This window comes from Geotrypetes seraphini, chromosome 7 (assembly GCF_902459505.1).
Source record: "Geotrypetes seraphini chromosome 7, aGeoSer1.1, whole genome shotgun sequence".
NCBI lineage: Eukaryota > Metazoa > Chordata > Amphibia > Gymnophiona > Dermophiidae > Geotrypetes > Geotrypetes seraphini.
The window spans coordinates 161,363,242-161,387,854 of record NC_047090.1 but is presented as its reverse complement, the minus strand read 5'-3'; the positions used below and the strand labels follow the sequence as shown (position 1 = coordinate 161,387,854).

At 44.2% G+C, this 24,613-nt stretch overlaps 1 protein-coding gene across 1 annotated transcript in view; it reads left to right on the top strand.

Annotated features, from left to right (window-relative positions):
* DYNC1H1 (dynein cytoplasmic 1 heavy chain 1) overlaps positions 1–24,613 on the top strand; it is a 312,112-nt gene that overhangs the window by 251,417 nt on the left and 36,082 nt on the right. Inside the window, exons 69-72 of the mRNA XM_033953397.1 lie at positions 1,406–1,519; positions 4,772–4,942; positions 6,727–6,944; positions 19,136–19,239. Of these exons, the coding sequence (XP_033809288.1) occupies positions 1,406–1,519; positions 4,772–4,942; positions 6,727–6,944; positions 19,136–19,239 (607 nt within the window). The remainder of the gene's footprint in view (positions 1–1,405; positions 1,520–4,771; positions 4,943–6,726; positions 6,945–19,135; positions 19,240–24,613) is intronic.

The following is a 24,613-nucleotide window of genomic DNA, read 5'->3' as shown; positions in this document are numbered from 1 at the left end:
GGGCATTGGATGGTAATGGTTAAAGTTGGATAAGAGGATCTGATAATGAGTGCGAAGTTCAGGGTATCTGAGTTTGGTTACATTTTTAATGTAATTTATCTATTTTTAGATTAATTTTAAACCACTTTGGATACCCTCTGAGTTGGTAAAATGGTATAAGAATTTTTAATAAAACATTGGGAACATGAGGAATGCTGCATAAAACCCAAGGAAATCGATCTGATTATGCATTATGAAAAAATTCGTCAAGATATACAAGATGTTTAGAACATGGAGAGAGAAAATGAGGAATACAAGTACAAAAATAAAATAACAGGAAAGTTAAAGGTTTGAAGGCTTCCAAGCTGTGTTTTAAATAATGAAGGCCATTTCATAAATAATGCACACTATTTTTTATTTTTTTTTTATTTACTTATTTTATTTTTTTCAAGTATTGCTTTACAATCCTTCAATATAGTCTCCCTACTTTGCAATGACCGAGTCCCAACATCCGGGAAGCTTCATTATTCCATCCAAGACACCCTTTTAGTTCAGTTGCCGAATGGCTCGGGTACCGGCAAAAGAAAACTCTTCCAGAGATGCAAAACAATGTCCACGCATAGGTTATTTCAACTTTGGGAAAAGGTCGAAGTCTGATGGTCTCATGTCTGGACTGTAGGGAGCTAGAGGTAACACCTCCCAGGCATATTTGTGTAGTTTTTCAATGACATTCCCTATGTGCAGGCAAGTGTTGTCATGAAGAATGAGTGGCCCAGCCAAAAGCAACTGAGGTTGGGTTCTATGCATTTTTCTGCACATTTTTTCCAAAAAATCACGATAATATACTGCTGTGACACTTCTTCCACATGGAACTTTGTCTGTGATAATAATGCCTTCATGATCATAAGCAAAAATCATCATTTGTTTGACTTTTGAGCTCATCAAAATTTTTTGGGTTGTCATTGAAAAACTACGCAAATATGGCTGGGAAGTGTTACCTCAAGCTTCCTACGGTCCAGATATGAGTCCACCAGACTTCGACCTTTTTCCAAAGTTGAAACAACCTACGTGTGGACATCATTTTGCATCTCTGGAAGAGCTTTCTTCTGCCGGTACCCGAGCCATCCGGCAACTGAACAAAAACAGTGTCTTGGATAGAATAATGAAACTTCACGGATGTTGGGACTTGCTTATTGCAAAGCAGGGAGACTATATTGAAGGATTGTAAAGAAATACTTGAAAAAAAACATGTAAATTAAAAAAAAAAAGTGTGCATTATTTATTAAATGACCTTTGTATGTTACTGTATTGCCAGAATATTGAATAAAAGCAAGTGGTGAGGGAATAAAGTATGGAAAGTGAAATTTTGTGAATACAAAAAAATAGTTTCACTTGCAGGACAATTGTTCTTTGTTTGTATGTTTAGGTGCCAGTGAATTTGCTGCGGGCTGGTCGAATTTTTGTATTTGAACCACCACCCGGTGTAAAAGCCAATATGCTGAGAACCTTCAGCAGTATCCCCGTTTCCAGAATATGCAAGGTGAATAAATCTTTCATTTGATGTATTTTGTTTGTATTATATATATTAGTGACTTGCAGAAAATTCCTTATTTAAGCTATTGCTTAACTGACTTTGGTAGACTCATTTCTTAGGATTGGTAGTATTAATGTGTCCATACTCCCATTAGACTTTAAATTTTTTGTTCTAAATCTAAAATACTGTTAAGTATAACATATTTACTAGTATATTAGATCCAGAACACAGATTTATAAGTATAAAAAGATAGAATTTTACCATATTTTTTTTTAAGTGGAGTTGGTATATTTTTACCAACTTTGACTCCAACTCCACAGTACCTGCTTGTCTAGTAGAACTTTGTAATTATTGCTGCACATGTAGCCTGGTATGAACCAGAGTCCTCAAGAGCCACAACCAGTCAGGTTTTCAAGATTTCCACAGTGAATATGCATGAGATTGTTTTGCATGTACCAATTCCATGATATGCAAATCTCATTTATATTCATTGTAAAAAAAAAAAAATCTTGAAAACCCTACTGAGTTGTGACTCTTGAGGACCATGGCTTCCCACACCTGCTCTAATTGATTTCTTCTCTCATTAGATTTGACTTATTCTTTCCATCTTCTCCCTTCCTATTTTCCCTTTACAAATGGAATCCACCTGAGACATGTTTCGGTGATACATAGGATTCCTTGCCAGAAGGGCTAGGTGGAAGTTATCTTTGAGATTTCTTTAGTCCTGCTGATTTTGTCTTGTAAGCTTTCAAAGTAGCTGTCTTCTCTTTCCAGAACTGAGTATATTGTACTGTGTGGCTAAATTGGGCTAGTCCTGACAGATACTCTAACCCAGGAGTGGGCAAACTTTTTCATTCATGGACCACAATGGGTTCTTAAATTTGACAGAGGGACCCGACCAAGAGCAGATGGATGGAGTGTTTGTGTGAACTAATATAAATTAAATGTAAATGTCATAACATAAAGGTTTTGGCCTTTAAAAGGTAGCAAAGCATGAAAACATAAGGCTTATTGTAAAAAACGATGTATATGATCATCTCTCTCTTCCTCTCCTTCATCCCAATTTTTCCCCTTTCCTTTCTCTCCCCCACATGTGCAGCATCTTTCCTCCCATCCCCTTGTGCCTCCCCTCTGCAGCATCTTTCTAGCCCTCCATCCCTCCTGTCCCCCTGTGCAGCAGAGCCCTTGCCCAGCTTCTATCCTTCCCTCCCTCCCTCTCTCCTATCCCTCATGCAGCAGAACCCTTGCCCAGCTTCCATCCTTCCCTCCCTCCCTCTCTCCCATCCCTCGTGCAGCAGAACCCTTGCTCAACTTCCATCCTTCCCTCCCATACCTCGTGCAGAAGAATCTACCTTTGCTGTCTGGTGATTTCATGAGTCTTTGGTTGCGTTTCCCTCTGACTGTGCATCCTATCTTTCATTTCTTTCTGCACTCAGGCCCAACAATTGTCCCTTTCTATTCCCTCCCTCCTTCCTTCCTATGTCATTAGTGCCCCCAGTACCTTCCTATGTCCTTAGTGTCCCCAGCGCCTCCTTCCTATGTCCTTAGTGCCCCCAGTGCCTCCTTCCTATGTCCTTAGTGCCCCCAGATCCAGTGTCAGTTCTCCTTTGTACCTTTGTTCTAGGTCTTCCTTTCTCTCTCTCCCTCCTCTGTTATGATCTTGCCTCTCTCTGCTCTTCCTCAGGGGCTCTCCCCCTCTGTCTGCACCTCCCAAAGTCCTGCTTCTGCCTCCTGTCTTTCCCCTTTGGTCCAGGCCTTTATCTCTCTAGTCTTTATTCTACTTACAACCCCCCCCCCTTCTTTGCCGTTTTCTCTCCTTCCTTCATCCCTCCTTCCTATGTCCCCTCACTGCTTCCAGCCTTTGTCCCACCCCCTCCCAAAAAGCCTGCCGGCCTACCTCCCCAAAGCCAGCCTTCCCCAAAGACAGTCTGCCTGTCTACCTACCCCATAGCCAGCCTGCCTTCCTGCCTCCCCCAGAGCCAGCCTGCCTGTCTCCCCCAAAGTCAGCCAGTCTGCCTGCCTACGTCCCCCAGAGCCAGCCAGCGTAGCTACCTGCCTCCCCCAGAGCCTGCCTGCCTGCCTACCTCCCCCAAAGCCTGCCTACCTCCCTCCCTCAACCAGAGCTAGCCAGCCTGCCTGCCTGCCTACCTTCTCCCCCCCCCCCCTACCGCGGAAAACAAAAGCCTCCCTCCAGGCCCGATTTAGGTCCACCGCCGCTGCTCCTCTGCTGCAAACTACTCGAACCCGGAAGCCTTCTTTCCGACGTCAATTCTGATGTCAGAGAGGACGTTCCTGGCCAGCCAGGCAGCGATTGGCAGGCCCGGAACGTCCTCTACGATGTCAGAATTGACGTCGGGAAGAAGGCTTCCGGGTTCGAGTATTGGCAGCAGAGGAGCAGCGGTGGTGGACCTAAATCGGGCCTGGAGGGAGGCTTTTTTTTTTGGTGCGGCAGGGGAGGAACAGGAAGCGATCGCCTGTCCCGTTGTCCCCGCGCACAGCTTCCGGACGCTGTCTCTGAAAACAGGACATTTTGGGTGTCCCGAAGCTGTGTGTGGGGACAACGGGACAGGGGATCCGAAAATGGGATTGTCCCGTTCAAAACGGGACGTATGGTCACCTTAGGTATGTAGGGCTTGCGGTCGGCGAGGTTCGGATGGTTGGTGGGCCAGATTAAAAAACTAAACAGGCCAGATATGGCCCACGGGCCGTAGTTTACCCATGTCTGCTCTAACCTTTGCTGCTGTCTGAGCTGTTAAGTCATCCTGTTCCGGCTTATTACTTTTGCATTTTTTTTTTTTTTTTTAATTCATGGATAAGGCAGAGGCCCTGAGGAACAGAGTAAAATGTATGTGCTAAGTAAGCATACTTAAACATGGAATAATAAACTACAACATATTAAGTATGGTCTTTTTTTTTTTTTTTTTCTTTCCAACTTAACATGAACCAAAAAAATAAAAATTGAATAGCAAGCATACTCCTCATCTCTCTTTTTTTTTTTTTCTATTGTACAATAGTGTTGAGCAAGTAATTACAAAAACATTATTTACTTCAAGATTTTCAGTTTATTGAATAGGGAAAAAACATAATCCCCATCTTTTAATTGTATCAGTGGTAGAATATAATTGATAAAAATAACTTCAGGATGCTTTAAATAGCATGTTACAAAAACTAAAGACCATCAGTATGAGATTTCCTTTCCTGTCCTTGAAGAGGCACATTTCTGTGGAAATTCATAAGCTTGTATTGATTCTGTTTTAGTCTCCAAATGAGCGGGCTCGCTTGTATTTTCTACTTGCCTGGTTTCATGCTATTATTCAAGAACGACTACGCTATGCACCTCTGGGCTGGTCTAAGAAATATGAGTTTGGTGAATCTGATCTGAGATCTGCTTGTGATACAGTAGACACGTGGCTGGATGATACAGCAAAGGTAGGTGACTTTTAATGCCATATTTTCAACAAGACCTATAAAAAATACTGGGAGGGGCCTAAGTCCCCTCCCAGTGCATCCCATGATGCACCAGGAGGGGGCAGGGCTGTCATTTTGAAGAGGCAGCCCCAGAAGCAGAAGGGAGCGGGCATCCCTCCTGCCGATCTTCTCAACTAAAGATGTGGGGTGGGGGGTATCAGGAGGTTATGGTTTTGTTTTTTGGGCTGGTGTTGTGGGGGGGATGTAGGAGGAGGTGTTGGGAGAGAGGAATGGGAGACAGAGGTCTATCTTTTTTTCTTATTTAAATAAAACCAAAAAAGTCCTTTCTGGCAGTGCTGCAAAGGGCTTTGGTTTTATTTTAAATGGGATAAGGGTGATGAAATGTATGAAACAAGAAATGAGGAGTTGGAAAGATCATATTGTACCCTTTAGGATAGTGGCATGGGAGTGATCAGCAGTTGAACTAAAGTGGATATTATTGGATTCCAAACTATATCTGCTATCACTTCTCCTCCTGATGATTGATTGTCTGGAAGGATCCTCCATTGTAGTTGGCAATATCAGTGTCTTCAAGAATGGAGCTGGCTGTGGCTTGGAAAATCCCTTTCTTGAACTCCCTAAGACACTTGGACACAGAGTTTTCACTAGCCAGATTCACACGCCTGGTGCAAAATTGGACTTAATTGTTTGAGAATGGAAGGTGTATATGAAATAGCTGAACAAAAGTATGCAGGGAGGTGAGCTAGAGACTTAAGGTCCAAATTCTGTAAACGGTGCCATTGGCCACCTACATTGTAGGCACCACTCGATGCAGTTGTCAGTCAGCCATTAGGTGCCATTTATAGAATCACGCCTAGTTGTGCCTAAGCAGACTTAGGCGTCACTAGGCATCCTAGACATAGGCGCCACTCCATTAGGCTTGCTTTTCACTCATATAATTTGATGGTGCCTATATTGTAACCTAAGTCAACCACTCCTTTTCTCCGCCCTTAACCATGCCTACTTTTTGAGATAGGCACCTCTACTTAGTAAGCTTCCTGAAAGTTTGGTGCCAAACTCTTAAATTGTCAATTACTATGTTGAATAAGCCATTTTAAAAATTAGGCGTGGATCCCAAACTTAGGCAGCGCCTAATGTAGGCACCATTTATAGAATATGGCTCTAAAGCCATAACCTGTAGAATGACTGACAGCATGGTTAAGGGGTTTCACTGATGCTGGAGGAAGAGAGCTTATTGGGTCTGAATTGTAAAGATGGAAAAAATGTACACACAGGACGTCCTCATAGCAATGGATATCGAAAGCAGACAGGAATTGAGTCCCCCTTATTTCTTAAAGACCCTCCCAAGAATATGTCCATGCCTACTCTGACTGACTGATAAATAGGGGGAGCTGTGATAATTGCTCAGTACACCTACATGTGCACTGCCAAACACATGCAAACCAGAGCATTGACTGCATACTTTAAAGCAGAGCTGCCCAAGTCCGGTCCTCGAGATCTACTGGCAGGCCAGATTTTCTGGATATCCGCAATGAATATGCATGAGAGAGATTTGCATACCAAGAAGGCAGTGCAGGCAAATCTCTCTCATGCATATTCATTGCGGATATCTAGAAAACCTGGCCTGTCAGTAGATCTTGAGGACTGGACTTGGGCAGCCCTGCTTTATAGAATATTTCCTCCTTTTAAAGAACATCTTCGGACACACCTAAGATTGCTATTTTTTGTTTTGCTAAATTAAATGAAAAAATAGTAAATGGGGATATTTTTATTATAATTTTCAGGGGAGACAGAATATATCACCTGATAAGATCCCATGGTCAGCCCTGAAGACTTTAATGGCACAGTCTATTTATGGTGGCCGTGTTGATAATGAATTTGATCAACGTTTGTTGAATACTTTCCTTGAACGGTTATTCACTACTGCCAGCTTTGATAGCGAATTTAAACTGGCATGCAAGGTTGATGGGCATAAAGACATCCAGATGCCAGATGGAATCAGGTAATGTTATTTTTCTTTGGTAACGTTTGATTATCTATGTAAGAACATAAGAATAGCCTTACTGGGTCAGACCAATGGTCCATCAAGTCCTGTAGCCCGTTCTCATGATGGCCAATCCAGGTCACTAGTACCTGGCCAAAACCCAAGAAGTTAGAAACATTCCATGTTATTGATCCAGGGCAAGCAGTGGCTTCCCCCCATGTCTTTCACAATAGCAGACTATGGACTTTTCCTCAGGAAATTGTCCAAGCCTTTCTTAAAACCAGCTACGCTATCTGCTCTTACCACAACCTCTGGCAATGGGTTCCAGAACATAACTATTCTGTGAGTGGAAAAAATATTTCCTCCTATTGTTTTTAAAAGAATTTCCCTGTAAGTTCGAGTGTCTAGTACTTCTACTCATTCATGCTTCCAAATCAGTTGGAGCCTGCTTGTATTTTTTTATTGGTCTTTATTAACCTTTATGAAGAGCTTCACAGGAAATTGGTACCATAATCCTTCGTAACGACCCACTGATTTTTTTGTCTTTTTAAATCTGCTCTTCTAATCTAGTCATCCATGCCAATGCGTCATCAGGGGCCACAGTCTCCTCCCAACCTGTTTTTGTATACATCCCAAATTAGATAGCCATGAAGTGTCTTCAACATGTGATGGGGATGGGGATATTATCCTTGGAAGAAAATCTCTCTAACTTAAACTACTTGCACAGTATCCTAGGGAATTCACAAAACTTTCAACTCAATTGGGCTAATCAGAGGTCTTCACGACAAGAGTTAAATTCCTGGTTTGCTTTGTGCTCCACATGCTGGTGGAAATCGAGGATAGCTGGTATACTCAAAAACATGACTGGCTTCTAATCAAATCCTGGTAATAATTACTGAATAAATAACTCCCAAAACATTTTTTTGGAATGATCGTGCACACAATTTTCAGGGTTTTGTCCTTTTTAGACCAACTTTTCAAAACTTTTTTGATGCATTGAATGCACTAAAATTGACTTATGTTGATTCAGTTTAGCACCTGCTTGTTCAATTAATGCACCTGTCTAAAAGTGTGTGTGTGGGGGGGGGGTTCAGTAACATTTAACAGTGAGTATTCTTGTGTGAAAAAGTATGCAAGCCCATAGCTTCCTTAGTACAATTGGCTAATTACTGTAGATTCAATTGCTTATGTAATATGCAATAAGAAAACAACCCCGTAGAGTAAATCTAAACTGAGTTTGGGCATCCTGTCTTGTATAAAGAACCAAAAGTATCTGAGTGCGGTTTTTAAGATAAAATTCACTGAAACTCATACTGCAATTAAATGAAGTTAGAAAACACATGAAAGTAGTTGATCATCTGTCTGGACAGGGTTATAAGAGGATGTCTTAACATCTTCTATTAGCTGAAGTTGAGCTGAGATTGTATCGTATAGGGAAAAAATTACCCTGGACATTCAAATAAATCTTTTACAGAATAGGTGAAGATCATTTTTTGCTTTGGATTATAACTACTGTTGAGATGTGGCAAGACAAGAAGCAAGTTATTCATGCAAGAAAAGTCTCAAATATCAAGTTTTTATAGTGTCCCTCTAGTCCGGCACAGATGGGTATTACGTACTCCTACTAGCAGAGGGAGACAGAACTTCTGAGCTTCAGCTCCAGATATGTGTGCAGTCCCCTTGGAAGTCAGTCTATTCTCAGTCTCAGCAGAGGGTAGGAGTGGTAAGCCTGTGCAGTCTACCTCTGTGGACCATGTGTTAGTTTTTTTCTGGTGATAGGTTTTCTTTTCTTTTTCTCCTAGATTTTCTTCTAAGTTGATTTGGTCCTCACTTATGGACTAGGGTTGAGGCCCGCAAGAGTCTTGTTTACCTTGGGGGTGTCACAATCAGGTGGCTGGGTCCCTCCCTCTCCTGGTCCCCTGTCTTGGGAATAAGATAAATTGAATTTAATTATATTGACAGTTGGAAGGCTTCAGCTGCACTTTTCTGCCTGCTAGCAGACAATCAAGTCATGTGCCAGAGGGGGGTCTGCCTAATACAAGCACAATTTTTTTTTAAAAAAAGAGTAAATTAAACAAATTTTTTGCACAGATGCTCAATTGCAGGTGAGAGAAGGTCTGTGTGCATCTTTTTCCTCACAGTGTGCTGGAGTTTTCCCTTCTCTTGGCGGATGCCTTTGTAGAGTCTCATTGTTGGGCTTGCTGGAAGGCCCGGGCAGTCCAGGAGACTCTTCAAAGGCAATGGTCCAGGCTCTTCAAGGAGCAAGGCTTGGGATGCTATTCCATCTATTTTGTGGTACCCAAAAAGGAAGTGCTTCCGCCTTATCCTGGACTTGAAAGGGATAAATCGAGCACTCGGGTTCCATCCTTCCACATGGAAGACAGTATGGTCCATTATCATGGCAGTTCAACCTGGGGATTTTCTCACATCTCTGGATCCAACAGAGGCCTACCTTCACGTTCCTGTCCGTCTTGCTCATCAGAGATTCCTTCACTTTGCTGTTTTTAGACGGCACTATCAGTTTTGTGCACTCCCTTTTGGACTTGCTAAGGCTCCCTGCACCTTTTCCAAGGTGATTGTGGTTGTGGCAGCAGCTCTGTGGAAGGAAAGCATTTTAGTGCACCCTTATCTGGACAAGTGACTACCCAGTCCAGCACCTTCACCTGAATTAGCCAATCAAGTCAAAAGGCAGCTCCAGTCTTCTCAGGCTCTAGAATATTTGGGAATGCATTTCGACACCACAATGGCCAGGGTATTTCTGCCATTAGCCAAAGTCCAGAAGTTGCAGGTGAGGTCTTTGCTGCGTTCAAGGAACACTTGGGCCAGGAAGTATTTGCAGGTGTTGGGCTCAATAGCCGCATTTCTGGAGATGGTGAAGTGAGTCAGGGCCCACATGAAGCCTCTAGTCTACTCTTCACTTCAGGTGGTCCCTGCATTTGCAGAAGTTCTACATGAATCATCAGGGGCATAAAGATCCCCTTAGTAGCCTGCGAGGTGGCACTTCTCATGGCTTGGGCAGAATGTCTTCTTGAGGCCTTGTCAACACTGCATGTTATGGGAGTAGACAACGTTCAGGCATATTATCACAGCAGAAATATTCTGGATCTGGGGGAATAGTAGTTGAGTCCGCAGGTCTTTGCCTTCATTGTGCGCAGATGGGGTCAACAGGTCATGTACTTGATAGCAACCTTGTCCATTGCACAGGTTCTGCGATTTTTCAGCAGGAGGAAGGACAGTTGAGTGGTAGGTCTGGAAGCGCTGAATCAGGCTTGGCCTGTACAGGGGCTTCTGTATGTTTCCTCTGTGGCCCCTGGTGGATTAAGTAATTCAGAGTAGAGAATGACACGGGGACAAATTTTTCCCCCCATCCCTGCAGGAACTTGTTTTCCCATCCTTTCCCTGCGAGTTCTTTTCCTGTCCCTGCCCCATTCCTGCAAGCTCCATCTTCATCTGCACAAGCCTCAAACACTTTAAAATCATAAGTGTTTGAGGCTTGTGCGGTTAAGGCAGAGCTTACAGGAATGAGAAAGGGACAGCGATAAAACTCGTGGAGATGGGACTGAGAAATTGAGTTCCTGCAGGGACAAATTTATCCCGATGTCATTCTCTAATTCAGAGATTCTAGAGACATCCCGGCCATGTGGTGCTGGCCATGGTATGGAGACTTCATGCAGCTCCTGGTGGAAAATCCTCTGCAATTACCGATCTGGGAAAATCTGTTGGTTCAGGGGTTGGTGTGAATGGAAAATGCAGCTCGATTCTTGCTTATGGCTTGGATTTTAAAAGGGCACACTTGAGTAAAAAAGGATATTCTGGTCAGTTTATTGAGACTCTCTTGTGTTCTAAGACACAGTACTTCAACCGCCGGTCCGCAGACCAGTGCCGGTCCGCAGGAAATTTTTGCCGGTCCGCACAGGGCCGGCAAGATTGACTCATTTCAACTTCCTGCTGGTCCGCGCAGGACCGGCAAGATCAGCATCGGAAGCGTGCACTGGACCGGAGAGATCTTGGGGAGCCTCCGACAGTGGCTTTCTCCCCTCTCTGCAGCTCTCCTTTACTTCCCAGCGCAGTGATTCACGAAGGCAGCCTTGGGGCTTTTGCTGAATCGCGGCTGCCTCTGATGATGCAACTTCCTCTTTCCTCAGAGGCGGCGCAACCCAACAAAGGACCCGAGGCTGCCTTCGTGAATCGCTGCGCTGGGAAGTAAGAAGAGCTGCTGGGAGGGGAGAAAACCACTATCAGAGTCTGGGAAGCTGCTGGGCAGGGGATAAAAGGGACAGCTGCTACTGGAGAGGGAGAAGGAGAAGGAGAGATGCTTCTGGGAGGGGAGGAGGGAAAGGAATTTGGGAAGCTGCTGGGCCAGGAAAAAAAAGGGACAGCTGCTACTGGAGAGGGAGAAGAAGAAGGAGAGATGCTTCTAGGAGGGGAGGGGGGAAAGGAATCTGGGAAGCTGCTGGGCAAGGAAAAAAAAGGGACAGCTGCTACTGGAGAGGGAGACAGATGCTGCTGGGAGGGGAGGAAGGGAAGAGAGTTACTGCTGGACAGGAGGAGGAGGGAAGGGAGAATGAAAAAAGGAAGGAAACAGCTGGCAGAGAGATTAGAGGAGGAGAAGGGGAGACACAGGCATGAGAAAGTAGAGAGATTGATGATAGGAAGGGGTCAGCAGAAAAATAAGCAGAGGGACAACTATGATAGATCTGGTGTAGGAGAGATAAAAATGAAGAGAGCAGTGAAGCTGGAATGAATCATGTAAAAAGGAGAGAGGGGGCACAAGCTGGATGGAAAGGGGAGAGGGACATAGAAAGAAGACAGATACCATATGGAAGGGGGAGAGGACAGACAGTGGATGGAAGGGGCAGATGCTGGATTGAAGAGACAGAGAAGGCATACGCTGGAAGGAAGAGAGTGAAAAAAAGATTGAAAGCAGAAACCAGAGATGACAAAAGGTAGAAAAAAATAATTTTATTTCTATTTTGTGATTAGAATATATCAGATTTGAAATATATATCCTGCTAGAGCTGGTGTTAGACATAACTGGGGACTGCAAAACCCAGGCAGTGCTTCTTTAGCTTCCAGCTGGCTTAGGGCGCTCTCTGACCAGGGGGCAGTTGCCCTAGTTGCACTCCCCTAAAACTATTCCTGTCATGTGTTACTTCAGTATTCTGTTAGCATGATATTTCTGTGTAGCGTTCTGTAATAATTTGGCTTGTTCAGTTTTCTTGATAGTAGAGGGGATATATGTGAAGGGGAGGGGAGACAGTGGTTTTGTTGATCCTTGCTCTGAATTATTTGTATTTATAAAATGACAATTCTACAAAATATTGTTTCTTTTTATACTTTAATAAAATACATTCAATATAAAATCATAACTGAGGCTTGTGTGGATGGGATCAGATGATTTGTGGGGACCGAGCTCACGGAGATGGGGCGGAAACGGGGTTTTTAAATTTTAGTCCTAGTAGTTTGCCGGTCCACAAAATAATTCTTTTTTTTCTGCCGGTCCACAGGTGTAAAAAGGTTGAAGAACACTGTTCTAAGAAACAGTCCACTTCGCTGGCGTATGTCCAGATGTGGCGTATTTTTGAGAACTGATGTGCTGAGTGTCAAATTGTTCCTCTTAACAGCTTCTCTGCCAAACATTCTGGACTTTTTGCAAGGAGGTTTGGACAAGGATTTGATGTTGTCCTCACTATAGGTACAAGTGGCAGCCTTGTGTTTTCGGGGGCTCCTTTGGGGTTGGTTTCCGGCATCCTTTCTAGAAGTGGTCTGGTTTCTTTGGGGAGTGTGCCTTATTCGTCCTCTAGTGCTATCTGGGCTAGTGTCTGCGCCTTATGAGCCCTTATCCACTTGTACGTTTGAAGGACCTTATCTTGAAGACTTTTTTTTTTTTAGTGGCTTTGGCTTCAGCTCGTCACATTTCTGAGTTGCAGGTTCTGTCTTGTCAGGAGTTGTTTTTGCAGTTATTTAAAGAGAAAGTGATGGTCTGCATGGTTACTTCCTTTCTTCCTAAGATTCTTTCATGTGTACAAAACCATCTCCCTTTCAGTCCTGGGGAATGGGGCACGGAGGAACAGCTTGGATGTCTGGAGATTATTCTGCCACAACTTGTTTGTGACGTGGGAGTTTGCCACACGGACTACTTGTTTGTGTTGATAGGGGGGGGTCTCAGAAAAGTGTGGCGGCTTCAAAGGCTACTACTTCTTTCTGACTGTGTGCAGCGCTTCATGTGTCTGATAGCACTATAGAAATAATTGTTGTAGTAGTAGTACTATTGTTAGGTGGATTAAGGAGACTGTAGAGTCAATGTATTTGCTCAGAGGCAGGGCAGCATCTCTGCTGTTGAGGACTCATCCTTCCAGGGTACAGGTGACTTCTTGGGTGGATTGGTCTTTCATTCACTCCTTTGTCCCTCATTACAGGCTGGGTGTATTCGCACGTCAGAATGCAGCCTTTGGGGCATGAGTTCTGGAGGTAGGTTTGCTTTGGTACTGCCTATCTGTCCTGGTCTAAAGGGATGCTACAGAAGGAGAAATTAGGTATTATCCCAGGACAAGCAGGCAGCATATTCTTAACGCATGGGTGACGTCACCGACGGAGCCCCGGTACGGACACTTTCTACTAGAAAGTTCTAGTTGGCCGCACCGCGCATGCGCGAGTGCCTTCCCGCCCGACGGAGGAGTGCGTGGTCCCCAGTTTCTTCGTTTCCGCGGAGCAAAGAAGACGCATGTGGTTTCAACGGCCGTTGAAAACATCCTTCTTGCCTTTCCGCTCGCATTTTTTTCTCGTTTTTTCTCTTTTTCCCTCTTCGGGTTCTCTTTTTTTTCTTCGATTCAAAAAAAAAAAAAAATCTCTCGATTTTCTCTATTTTTTGAAACCGGCCCCGGCGGGGCCTGTTGTCACCATACAGGCCTCCGGTTTTGATTCTGCGGAGGTCGTGTTTCCCTTCATGCCCCCTCAACCGGGCTTTAAGAAGTGCCAGCGGTGTGCACGCCCGATCTCCCTCACTGACCCACACAATTGGTGCTTACAGTGTTAGGGTCCAGAGCATCGGGCTGACACCTGCACCCGCTGTGCCACTCTTAAGAAACGTACTTTAAAAAATCGGCAGATCCAGCAGAACATCCTTTTCGGTACCGGATCTACTATGGAACCTGCCACGATGTCGACGGTACCGCAAAAGACGGCACCGACCACTTCGACGACGCCCGATCCTTCTTCGGGGTCGCTGGCACCAGGTAAGCCGGCTAAGAAGCCTTCCACCTCCCTTGAGTGCCCACCTGCCACAGTGGCGACGCCGGTCCTCCTGGCCTCACGCCGACCCCGCAAACGCTCCGCCCCGATCTCGGTGAGTGCCTCGTCATCGGCCTCCTCATTGCCGGGGCGTGGAGCAGCACCTATGGAACCGAAAAAGAAAAAAGCGGTACCGGTGCCACCCCTGGATGACCGCATCGCGGCCATACTCCAAGACAAATTGCAGGAACAGCTACAGCAGCAACTCCAGCACCTGTTACCGACCCTCTTGGCACCACTTCTTTCGGTACCAGACCGGCCCGAGCCTCGCACCATCCTGCCGGTGTCCACCCCCTTGGTGCCACTCAACACTTCCATGCCAGTCCTCTCGGCTGAACCACCCCATTCTCATCCTGTGGTACAGACCCACTCTGAGGTCGATCCTCCTCGGGACCAGGAAGGGCACCGGTCTCCCCGGGACCCAGAACGGTACCGCTCTTCCCGGGACCGGGATCAGCACCGATCTTCCTCTCCCGGTACCGTCTCGATGCGCTCTGGCAAGTCTCTTTCTAAGACCCGCCACACCGAGCCTCCCACCCCGACATCTCGGCATGCGCACACTGATATCAGGGACCCGGACTTATGGGAAGAATCCCCACCCGGTACCGAGGAGGACGCATCGTCCACAGACGAACCCTCAGTAACCGATACCGCTTCCAAACCTGAGCAATCCTCTTTCACCAAATTCCTCAGGGAGATGTCGGCGGCTCTTTCTATTCCTTTAGAGTCCGACTCCAAAAAGTCCCAGGCCTTTCTGGATGACTTAGACTTTGAACAACCTCCCAAAGAATTCCTCAAGTTACCCGTCCACGACATACTGTAGGAAACTTTTTATAAAAATTGGGAGAATCCACTCACTGTCCCCGGAGCTCCTCGTAAACTTGACAGCCTATACAGGGTCATCCCAATCCCGGGTTTTGACAAACCTCAATTGCCCCATGAGTCTCTCCTAGTTGAGTCTACATTAAAGAAAACTCAGGGCTCCAGTGTTTATGCCTCCACCCCTCCTGGCAGAGAAGGCAAAACGATGGATAAATTTGGCAAACGCCTTTATCAAAATGCAATGCTAGCCAACCGGGCGAATAATTACACATTTCACTTCTCATTTTATATGAAACATCTCGTACAACAAATATCCGCCCTACAAAAATACATCCCTGAGCGCAAAGTCCCACTCTTTCAACAACAAATTTCCAGCCTCCTTCAACTGCGGAAATTCATGGTGCGCTCTATTTATGATTCTTTTGAGCTGACCTCCCGAGCGTCTGCCATAGCTGTTGCCATGCGACGTCTGGCCTGGTTGAGGGTATCTGATCTTGACATCAACCACCAAGACCGCCTAGCTAACGCACCCTGTCTTGGGGACGAACTTTTTGGGGATTCCCTGGATTCAACCACCCAGAAGCTCTCAGCACATGAGACCAGATGGGACACTCTGGTAAAACCTAAAAAGAAGGCTCCACCTGCTCGTCCTTATAGACCACAGTCCTCTTACCAGCGCAGGTTCTCGGCCAGACCTCTCAACCCGCCCCAACAGCAGCCTCGCAGACCTCATCAACAACAACACACTCAGGCTCGCTCTCAATCTCACCAACCTGCCAAGCCTCCCCCTCCGTCAAAACCTTCTCAGCCCTTTTGACTCTTTTCTCCAGGGCATAGCCAGTCTCCCACCATCATTACCTCTTCCTCAGCCAATCGGAAGACGTCTCCAACTCTTCCTCAACCGTTGGGAGGTCATCACATCAGACCTGTGGGTTCTCAACATCATCCGCCACGGCTACTCTCTCAACTTCCAGACTCTCCCACCAGACAATCCTCCAATAGAGTCTGCGTCTCACTCCTCCCAATCCCGTCTCCTCCTAAGGGAGGTCCAATCCCTCCTTCTTCTCAATGCCATCGAAGAGGTTCCCCCAGACCAAAGGGGTCAGGGATTCTACTCCCGCTACTTCCTGGTTCCCAAGAAGACAGGAGATCTCCGGGACCTCAACAAGTGTCTGGTCAAGGAAAAGTTCAGAATGCTCTCCCTGGCCACGCTTTATCCTCTTCTCTCTCAACACGACTGGCTATGTTCCCTGGACCTCAAAGAGGCCTACACTCACATTCCAATCCATCTGAATTCATGTTGCTACCTCCGATTTCAGATACAGCACCGCCACTATCAGTACAAGGTGCTACCCTTTGGCCTCGCATCATCGCCCAGGGTGTTCACCAAGTGCCTTATTGTGGTGGCGGCCTTTCTCAGGTCGCACAACCTCCAGGTGTTCCCCTACTTGGACGATTGGTTGGTGAAAGCGCCTACGTCTCCGCTTGTGCTACAAGCCACTCATCACACCATCTCTTTCCTCCATCTCCTAGGGTTCGAGATCAACTACCCCAAGTCGCATCTGCTTCCCACACAGCGACTTCAATTCATTGGAGCAGTTCTCGACACCACTCTGATGAGGGCGTTTCTCCCCTCCGACCGACAACGGACCCTGCTCCACCTCTGTTGTCAAGTGCTCCTTCATCACTCCATCCCAGCCCGACAGATGATGGTCCTCCTGGGCCACATGGCCTCGACGGTCCATGTGCTTCCTCTGGCGCGACTCCACCTCAGGACACCTCAATGGACTCTTGCTAACCAATGGTCACAGACCTCAGATCTTCTGTCTCATCCCATCTCTGTGACATCGTCTCTTCAGCAATCTCTTCAATGGTGGTTGAACTCCTCAAATCTTTCCAGGGGTCTACTCTTTCATCTACCCCCTCACTCCATGATCATAACCACAGATGCCTCCCCCTATGCGTGAGGAGCTCACCTGGGGGATCTTCGCACCCAGGGACACTGGACCCTTCAGGAGCGTCAACATCACATCAATTTCCTGGAACTCAGAGCCATGTTCTATGCTCTCAAAGCCTTCCAGCACCTTCTCTACCCTCAGGTTCTTCTCCTATGCACAGACAACCAAGTCGCCATGTACTATATAAACAAGCAAGGCGGCACCGGATCTCCCCTCCTCTGTCAGGAGGCCATCCGCATCTGGACCTGGGCCACGGCCCACAGTCTCTTCCTCAAGGCTGTCTATATCCAGGGCGAACAGAACTCCCTGGCCGACAATCTCAACCGCATCCTTCAGCCTCACGAGTGGACTCTGGACCCTCCCACACTCCGCTCCATCTTTGCTCAGTGGGGCACTCCTCAGGTGGACCTCTTTGCAGCTCCTCACAACCATCAGCTGCCCCAGTTCTGTTCCAGACTTTTCTCTCCTCATCGTCTGGCCCCGGATGCATTCCTGCTCAACTGGACGGATCGGTTCCTCTATGCCTTTCCTCCTCTACCTCTGATGTTGCGGACGTTATTCAAACTCCGCATGGACAAAGCCACCATGATTCTCATCGCCCCTCGATGGCCTCGCCAACACTGGTTCTCCCTCCTGCTCCAGCTCAGCTCCAGGGAGCCCATTCCCCTTCCTGTGTTTCCTACTCTACTTACACAGCAGCATCAATCTCTACTACATCCCAATCTGTCCTCGCTCCACCTGACAGCTTGGTTTCTCTCTGGCTGACCTCTCCAGAGAACCTGTCTCAGCCTGTCCGTCGTATTCTGGATGCCTCCAGCTCGGAAGTTCTCAGTCTCCATCTACTGGTAGGAGTATATAATACCTGTCCGAAAGTAAATTAGCAGGTAAGACCTAATTTCTCCTTAGTAAGTTATGAAAGAATGGGCAATAACATCTTAATGGTGATGTGTGTAACATTTTGTTCATGTTTTCACTGCTCAAGGAGGTGCCACCAGTTACTAGCTTCCAATACTAAATTAAACTAAACTAAAACTTGGGTTTGTATACTGCGCCATCTCCATAGTTGTGGAGCTCGGCACGGTTTACAGGAATTGTAATGAGAAAGGAACTCCAAGGAAGGGCTAGATGAAGATCAGAGGAGAGGAGAATGTTAGAGGGCTAGGATGTCAGGAGAGGGGGGAGTGTTAGGTTTTAGAGAAAAGCCAGGTTTTCAGCTGTTTACGGAAGGGTTGGAGAGCACTCTGGTTTCGAAGGGGGGAGATAAGGTTTTTCCAAATACATGAATGGATTCTTTTTAAATTACATTACATTACGTTAGGGATTTCTATTCCACCATTACCTTGCGATTCAAGGTGGATTACAAAAGAATTATCGAAGATGTATTACAAAAAAGATATTACAAAAAGAAATCTGGTCATTTTCAAGGAAAGTAAGAAAGGAGTATGGCTAGGGTTAGGGGCTTTAGTGAGAGGCGGGATTTGAATTTGCAGTGTTATCTTTTTCAGGGATTTCTTGAAGAGTATGGTCTTTATTTATTTTCTAAATGTTTTGTAGTCTGGGGATGCCATCAGACATTAGCCTGCTTAGTGATTCAAACATTCTGTGGATGTACTTCAGAATTAGTCCTGAACTTAGTGAGAGTGTAATAGTTCAGACATTCTTTTCTTTTATGTTGTCGTAGCGGCAGGATTTTTAGCACAAATGTTTTGTCTCTGTGATTTCCTCTTGGAATTCTTTACCCTCTTTTATTAGGTTAGAGTCAAATTATTTGTCAATTTTGTAAAAATCTAAAGACCTTTATATTTGATAAACATTGATTAGACAATTTAGACTGCTGTTTTGTTTTGTTTTTGTGAACCACAGTTGGATAAAGCAATAAATAGGTATAATGTTGATGTTACTGAAAAAAGACTTTGCATTCTTTTTCACACAAAAATACCTATTGAATCCTTTTTGTCCAACTTATTCACCAGGATTAAGATTAGGATGTAACCATGTTCTGAGCATAAAAGATTTGCAGACTTTCTCAGCGCACTATGAATAAACATGTATACAATTTGAAATTATATTGAAACAATTTATCTAGGAATTTACCTTATGATCAAAAATATTTTTGAGGTTTTACTTACTTCTTCACAGACGTGATGAGTTTGTTCAGTGGGTTGAATTGCTTCCAGATACTCAAACACCATCCTGGCTTGGTTTGCCAAATAATGCAGAGAGAGTTCTCCTCACCACACAAGGTAAAGTTTGCTTTTGTTTGACATAGTCTCTTGCTAAATATTTTAAAGCAGTCGTATATAATGGAAAACAAGGGATCAACTGGGGTTGATGTTTGAAAGTGTTTATTTGGTCAACTTTGGGCATTAACCTAGTGCATATTCAAATTTCCTCGGCACTAAATGCAACATGTTGATATTCAGCAAAATGTTATCTGAATTTTAACATGGAAGAGTTAGGCACAGAAAGGACAGATTTAAGTTTTAATTGGATGCTGCTGATATTACATTACATTTGTGATTTCTATTCCGCCTGTGCCTTGCGGTTCTAAGCGGATTACAGTTAAAAGAGATCAGGACATTACCGAGAGAATTACATTACAACGATTTAAGTAAATTACATGTTGTGGAGTAGAAATACAAGTATAAGATATATCTGGATTTATAGATGGAATAACTTGACAGGGTTCAAGTAGTTACAAGGTTCAGTGGGGAAAACAATATAGGCAACTGAAGAAAGATACCTAACTTTGAAGGAATTAGTTAGTGGATACCTAAGGGAGATGCTTATTTAGGAGAAGGTTAAATGGATACCTAAGGGAGATGCTTATTTAGGAGTCTGGATATTTTTGGTAAATGAGGTTCAAGGGGATGACTAGTGTGTTATTTGCTGGGGAGAGTGCATGTGCGATTGGGGAGGGTAATATTAAGTAAGGATATGTTTTTTGAAAAGAAATGTTTTGATTTCTTTCCGAAACACTTTGATGTCTGTTGTTTTGATCATGAGTTTGGTGATGGTGGGGTCAATTTTCGCTGCCTTGCCTGAGTTGCTAGAAGGCTGTCGTAAAGTTTCTTACGTCGGGTACCATTATGAGGGGGGAAGGTGAAAAGATTCTGAGTTCTTCTTGATCTGGGTAGTCGGTAGCGGCAAAGACGGTTGTTCAGGTAATTGGGGGCCATACCAAGGGTTGCTTTGAAAAGTAAGCAGTAGAGTTTGAATTGAGTTCTTGCTTTTATCGGAAGCCAGTGAGAGTCTACATAGGCGGGGGTGACGTGGTCGAATTTGCTGAGCGAGTAGATGAGTCTGATAGCTGTGTTCTGAACAGTCTGTAGTTGTTTTATCATAGTGTTTGGGCAAGGTAGGTAGAGGCTGTTGCAGTAATCTAAGGAGCTGAGTATGAGGGATTATGCAATGATCTTGAAGTGTTCTTTGGAAAATAATTTTCTTATTTTTCTTAGGTTTCGCATGGTGAAGAATGCTTTTTTTATGGTTTTGTGTATTTGTGTTTGCATTGTGCAGCCTCTGTCTAGGTGTGTTCCCAGAATTTTGAGAGTATTCTGTATTGGATATTTGATTGTGTTTACATCTAGTTCTGTTAGGGATGGTTTTTGTTCCTTCTCTAGTAGTAGGAATTTGGTTTTCTCCGCATTCAGTTTTAACTTGTGGTTCGTCATCCATTTTTCTACAGTTTCCAATGTTGTTTTCAGGCTTCCGTTGGAGATGGGGTCTTGGATGTCGAAGGGGAGGAGGATAGTTATGTCATCCGCGTAGCTGAAGGATGTGATGTTTAGGGCGTCTAGGGCCGTGCCTAGGGATGTTATGAAGAGGTTGAAAAGTATAGGCGATAGAGGAACTCCGCAGGGGTTTGACCATGGGTCGGATAAAAGATCATTTGACTTGACTCTGTATGATCTTGTTTTGAGGAATCCTTGGAACCAGTTGAGAACGTTACCTGATATTCCTATGGCATCTAGTATCTGGAGTAGTATGGAATGGTCAACTAAGTCGAATGCTGCTGAAAGGTCGAGTTGGATGATTAGTAACTTATTTCCTTTGCTGAGGTGCTGACGGGCTATGTCTAGTAGGGAAACCAGAAGTGTTTTAATACTGTGATTGGTTCTGAATCCGGATTGAGTAGGGTGTAGGATGTGGTGGTCTTCTAGGTAATTGGCGAGATATTGTGCTACTAGACCCTCTATGAGTTTGGCGTATAGAGGTATAGAGGCGATTGGTCTATAATTTGTTGGGCTGTCTATTGGGCCTTTGGTGTCTTTTAGTATGGGAGTGATTATGATTTCGCCAAGTTCCGGAGGGAACTGACCTTCCCTTAGGGTGGTTTGCAACCATAGCGCGAGACCAGCTTTGAATTTAGTGGACGCTGTAGCTAGTAGATAAGGAGGACAATTGTTCAAATCACATGAAGATTTGCTGTATTTTTTGTACAGCTGGTCTAGGTCTGACCATTGTGTCGTTGGGAAGTCGGTCCAGATCCTATCTGCTGAGGTGGCTTCATCTTTTGTGGGTTTTGTTAGTATCTGTTCTAAGATGTTTCGAGAGTTGTTGAATGTGGATCTGATTGTGATGATTTTGTGTTTGAAATGGTCCGCTAGTTGGGAGGCTGTTGGAGTTTGGTTTCCAACTGCTGTCTAGTAATTCATCCAGTTTTGTTGGCTGCAGATATAATGCTCTCTATGTATCATGAGCCTACTATAAGTATCTTTAACCAGCTATGTTCAGTAGCACTGACTGACTTAAATACCTCTTTAAAATATCCAAATAACTTAATTGGAGTTATCATTCAGCTATTTGCCTAAGAAGGTCAATCAAGCCCAGTATCCTGTTTCCAACAGTAGCCAATCCAGGTCCTAAGTAGAATTTGAGAGACTAGTATTGTGGGAGGTCAGTGATATATAATCTGCAAAAAGCCCAATTTTTATATTTTTGGGCACCAATCCTCTTAATATTGGGGTTATGTCTAATTGCTGCAGCAAAAGGCTCACTTATTACTACACTAAATAATAATGGAGATAATGGGCAGCCTTGTCTGGTACACCTACCTAAAGAGAACATAGACAAAATATCTGAACATGCCTTGGGTCAGAATATAAACCTTATACCCATCTCTGCAAAAATTGCCTATGCCTATTTTTAACCAATAGACATTTAGGAATTTTCAGTGAATTTGTCAAAAAGTTTTTTCAGCATCTGCCCCCCAGTAAGAAAGATGGGATATTACTATGAAGGGCTCCTTTTACAAAGGTGCGCTATGGCCTTAATGCGCAGAATAGCGTGCGCTAGCCGCTATCGCCTCCTCTTGAGCAGGCGGTAGTTTTTCGGCTAGCGCGTGCTAATCTGGTGCGTGCGCTAAAAACGCTAGCGCACCTTTGTAAAAGGAGCCCTAAATTGATTACACTGCTGCTTATTTATAAGAATAGCCATACTGGGTCAGACTAATGGTCCATCTAGCTCCGTATCCTGTTCAAACCAGGTCACAAGTACCTGGCAGAAATCTAAATAGTAGCAGCTAATTCCCAGAGCAAGCAATGGCTTCCCCCATGTCTATCTTAATAGCACAGTATAGTCTTTTCCTCCAGGAACCTTGTTCATTTTTTTAAACCCAGGCACACTAAACAAACTAAAACTTAGTTTTATAGACCAGGTCTTCAACCAAAAGGAGCTCGACTCGGTTAACAATAAAGTAAACATAAAGAGTGTAACTAAAATGGCTTAATTCCCAAAATGTTTGGAAAACAAAAAAAGTTTTCAGAGCTTTCCGGAATGCAACAAAGGGGCCTAAACTTCAGTGTAAGCGGTAACTCATTCCCTTATCTTATGGCAATGAGTTCCAGAGCTTAACTATTCTTTGAGTGAAATATTGCCTCCTATTTGTTTTAAAAGTATTTCCATGTAATTTTGTTGTGTGCTTTGTACTATTTTTGAAAGGTTAAAAAATCAATTCACTTTTTTCCATTCTACATCATTCAGATTTTGTAGACCTCAATCATATCCCCCCTCAGTTGTCTCTCTTCCAAGCTGTAAAGCCCTAACCTCTTTAATCTTTCCTCATACGAGAGGAGGTTTATCCCTTTAATCATTTTGGTCGCTCTTTGTTAAATAATTTTTATTGAACAAACAAGCAAAGATGCATTTAAAGCAACCCAACAAACAAATTGTTCAACATTTTCTAATCTAATCCCCACCTTATCAGTCTGGTTTGATAAAGTTGAGGTTAACAAATATGAAGCAAATGACTGACAGAATATTCTCACCTCATACGAGTATATATCAATAATTATAAAAGTAGTACAATGCATCATACTTCACCACCCACCTACCCCCTCCTCTGTCTCACATATACCTTCTTTATGAAGAAAAAGAAGATGGTTTAACCAAACCCAAACATCCGTGACATACCCAAACAGAGCATTAAACATGATGGAGGGTTTAATTATTCTCCTCCTCATCTACCAGCTGAAAAGGCAAACCAGTTGAAAAACCTACCCATCCCAATCCCAATAAGCCCAATATAAATAAACTACCCAACCCTTCTTATGACATGCATGGTATTGAAATCTCCCTCTTTTTTAAAATACAGCCTATCAATGGAGGTTGTCTAAGCGGTTTACATTCAAGTACTCAATAATTTTTCCCTATCTGTCCTAGTAGGCTCACAATCTAACGTACCATTTTGACCATTTTTTGAACCTTTTCTAATTACACTATGGGGCTCATAATCGAAAGAGAAAAATGTCCAAAAACGGGCCTAAGTCGGCACTTGGACGATCAAAAGTCAAAAGCGTCCAAGTGCCGATGATAAAACCGGGTTTTGGGCGTATTTAAAAACGACCTAGGCCTTCATAGTGCCGCTGAACGATCAAAGCTAAATGGGGCGTTTCGGAGGAGTGTCGAGGGTGGGAATTGGGCGAGACATGGGCCGGCTTAGACTTGGTCGTACAGCATGTATAACCGAAAGTTATACAGCCCAGGATCGACGGAACTTGGACATTGTGACTGAGACCATGTAAAACATGGTCTAAGTCACAAAAACCCACCTAATGTCACCCACCTAATTCCTTTTTGTTTCATGTTGTCTGTCATAGTTGTCAACTATTAGTACGTCATTTATTTGATGTTGTTTCTTTTAAGTTCTTTTAATTGTCTTGTTATTGGCATTGCTTTTATTTTGTTATGTTTTTGTTTCCCCTGTTATATTTTAATTTATATCTCGCTTAGAAATTGGATAAGCAACTGAATCAAATTTTAATAAAAACTTGGAGGAAAACTTTTTTTTATTAATGATTATTGCTTTCATTGTGATATTTTGGCAAATGTATGATATTTTAAGCTATAAAATAAAATTGTTATCACACTCCGTCTTTCACTTCTAAACTTTTTGGTTAAGATATAGGATGTGAGTTATGAGTGGAGAGTGTGGCGCAGTGGTTAAAGCTACAACCTCAGCACCCTGAGGTTGTGGGTTCAAACCTACGCTGCTCCTTGTGACCCTGGGCAAGTCACTTAATCCCCCCTTTGCCTCAGGTACATTAGATAGATTGTGAGTCCACCGGGACAAACAGGGAAAAATGCTTGAGTACCTGAATAAATGCATGTAAACCA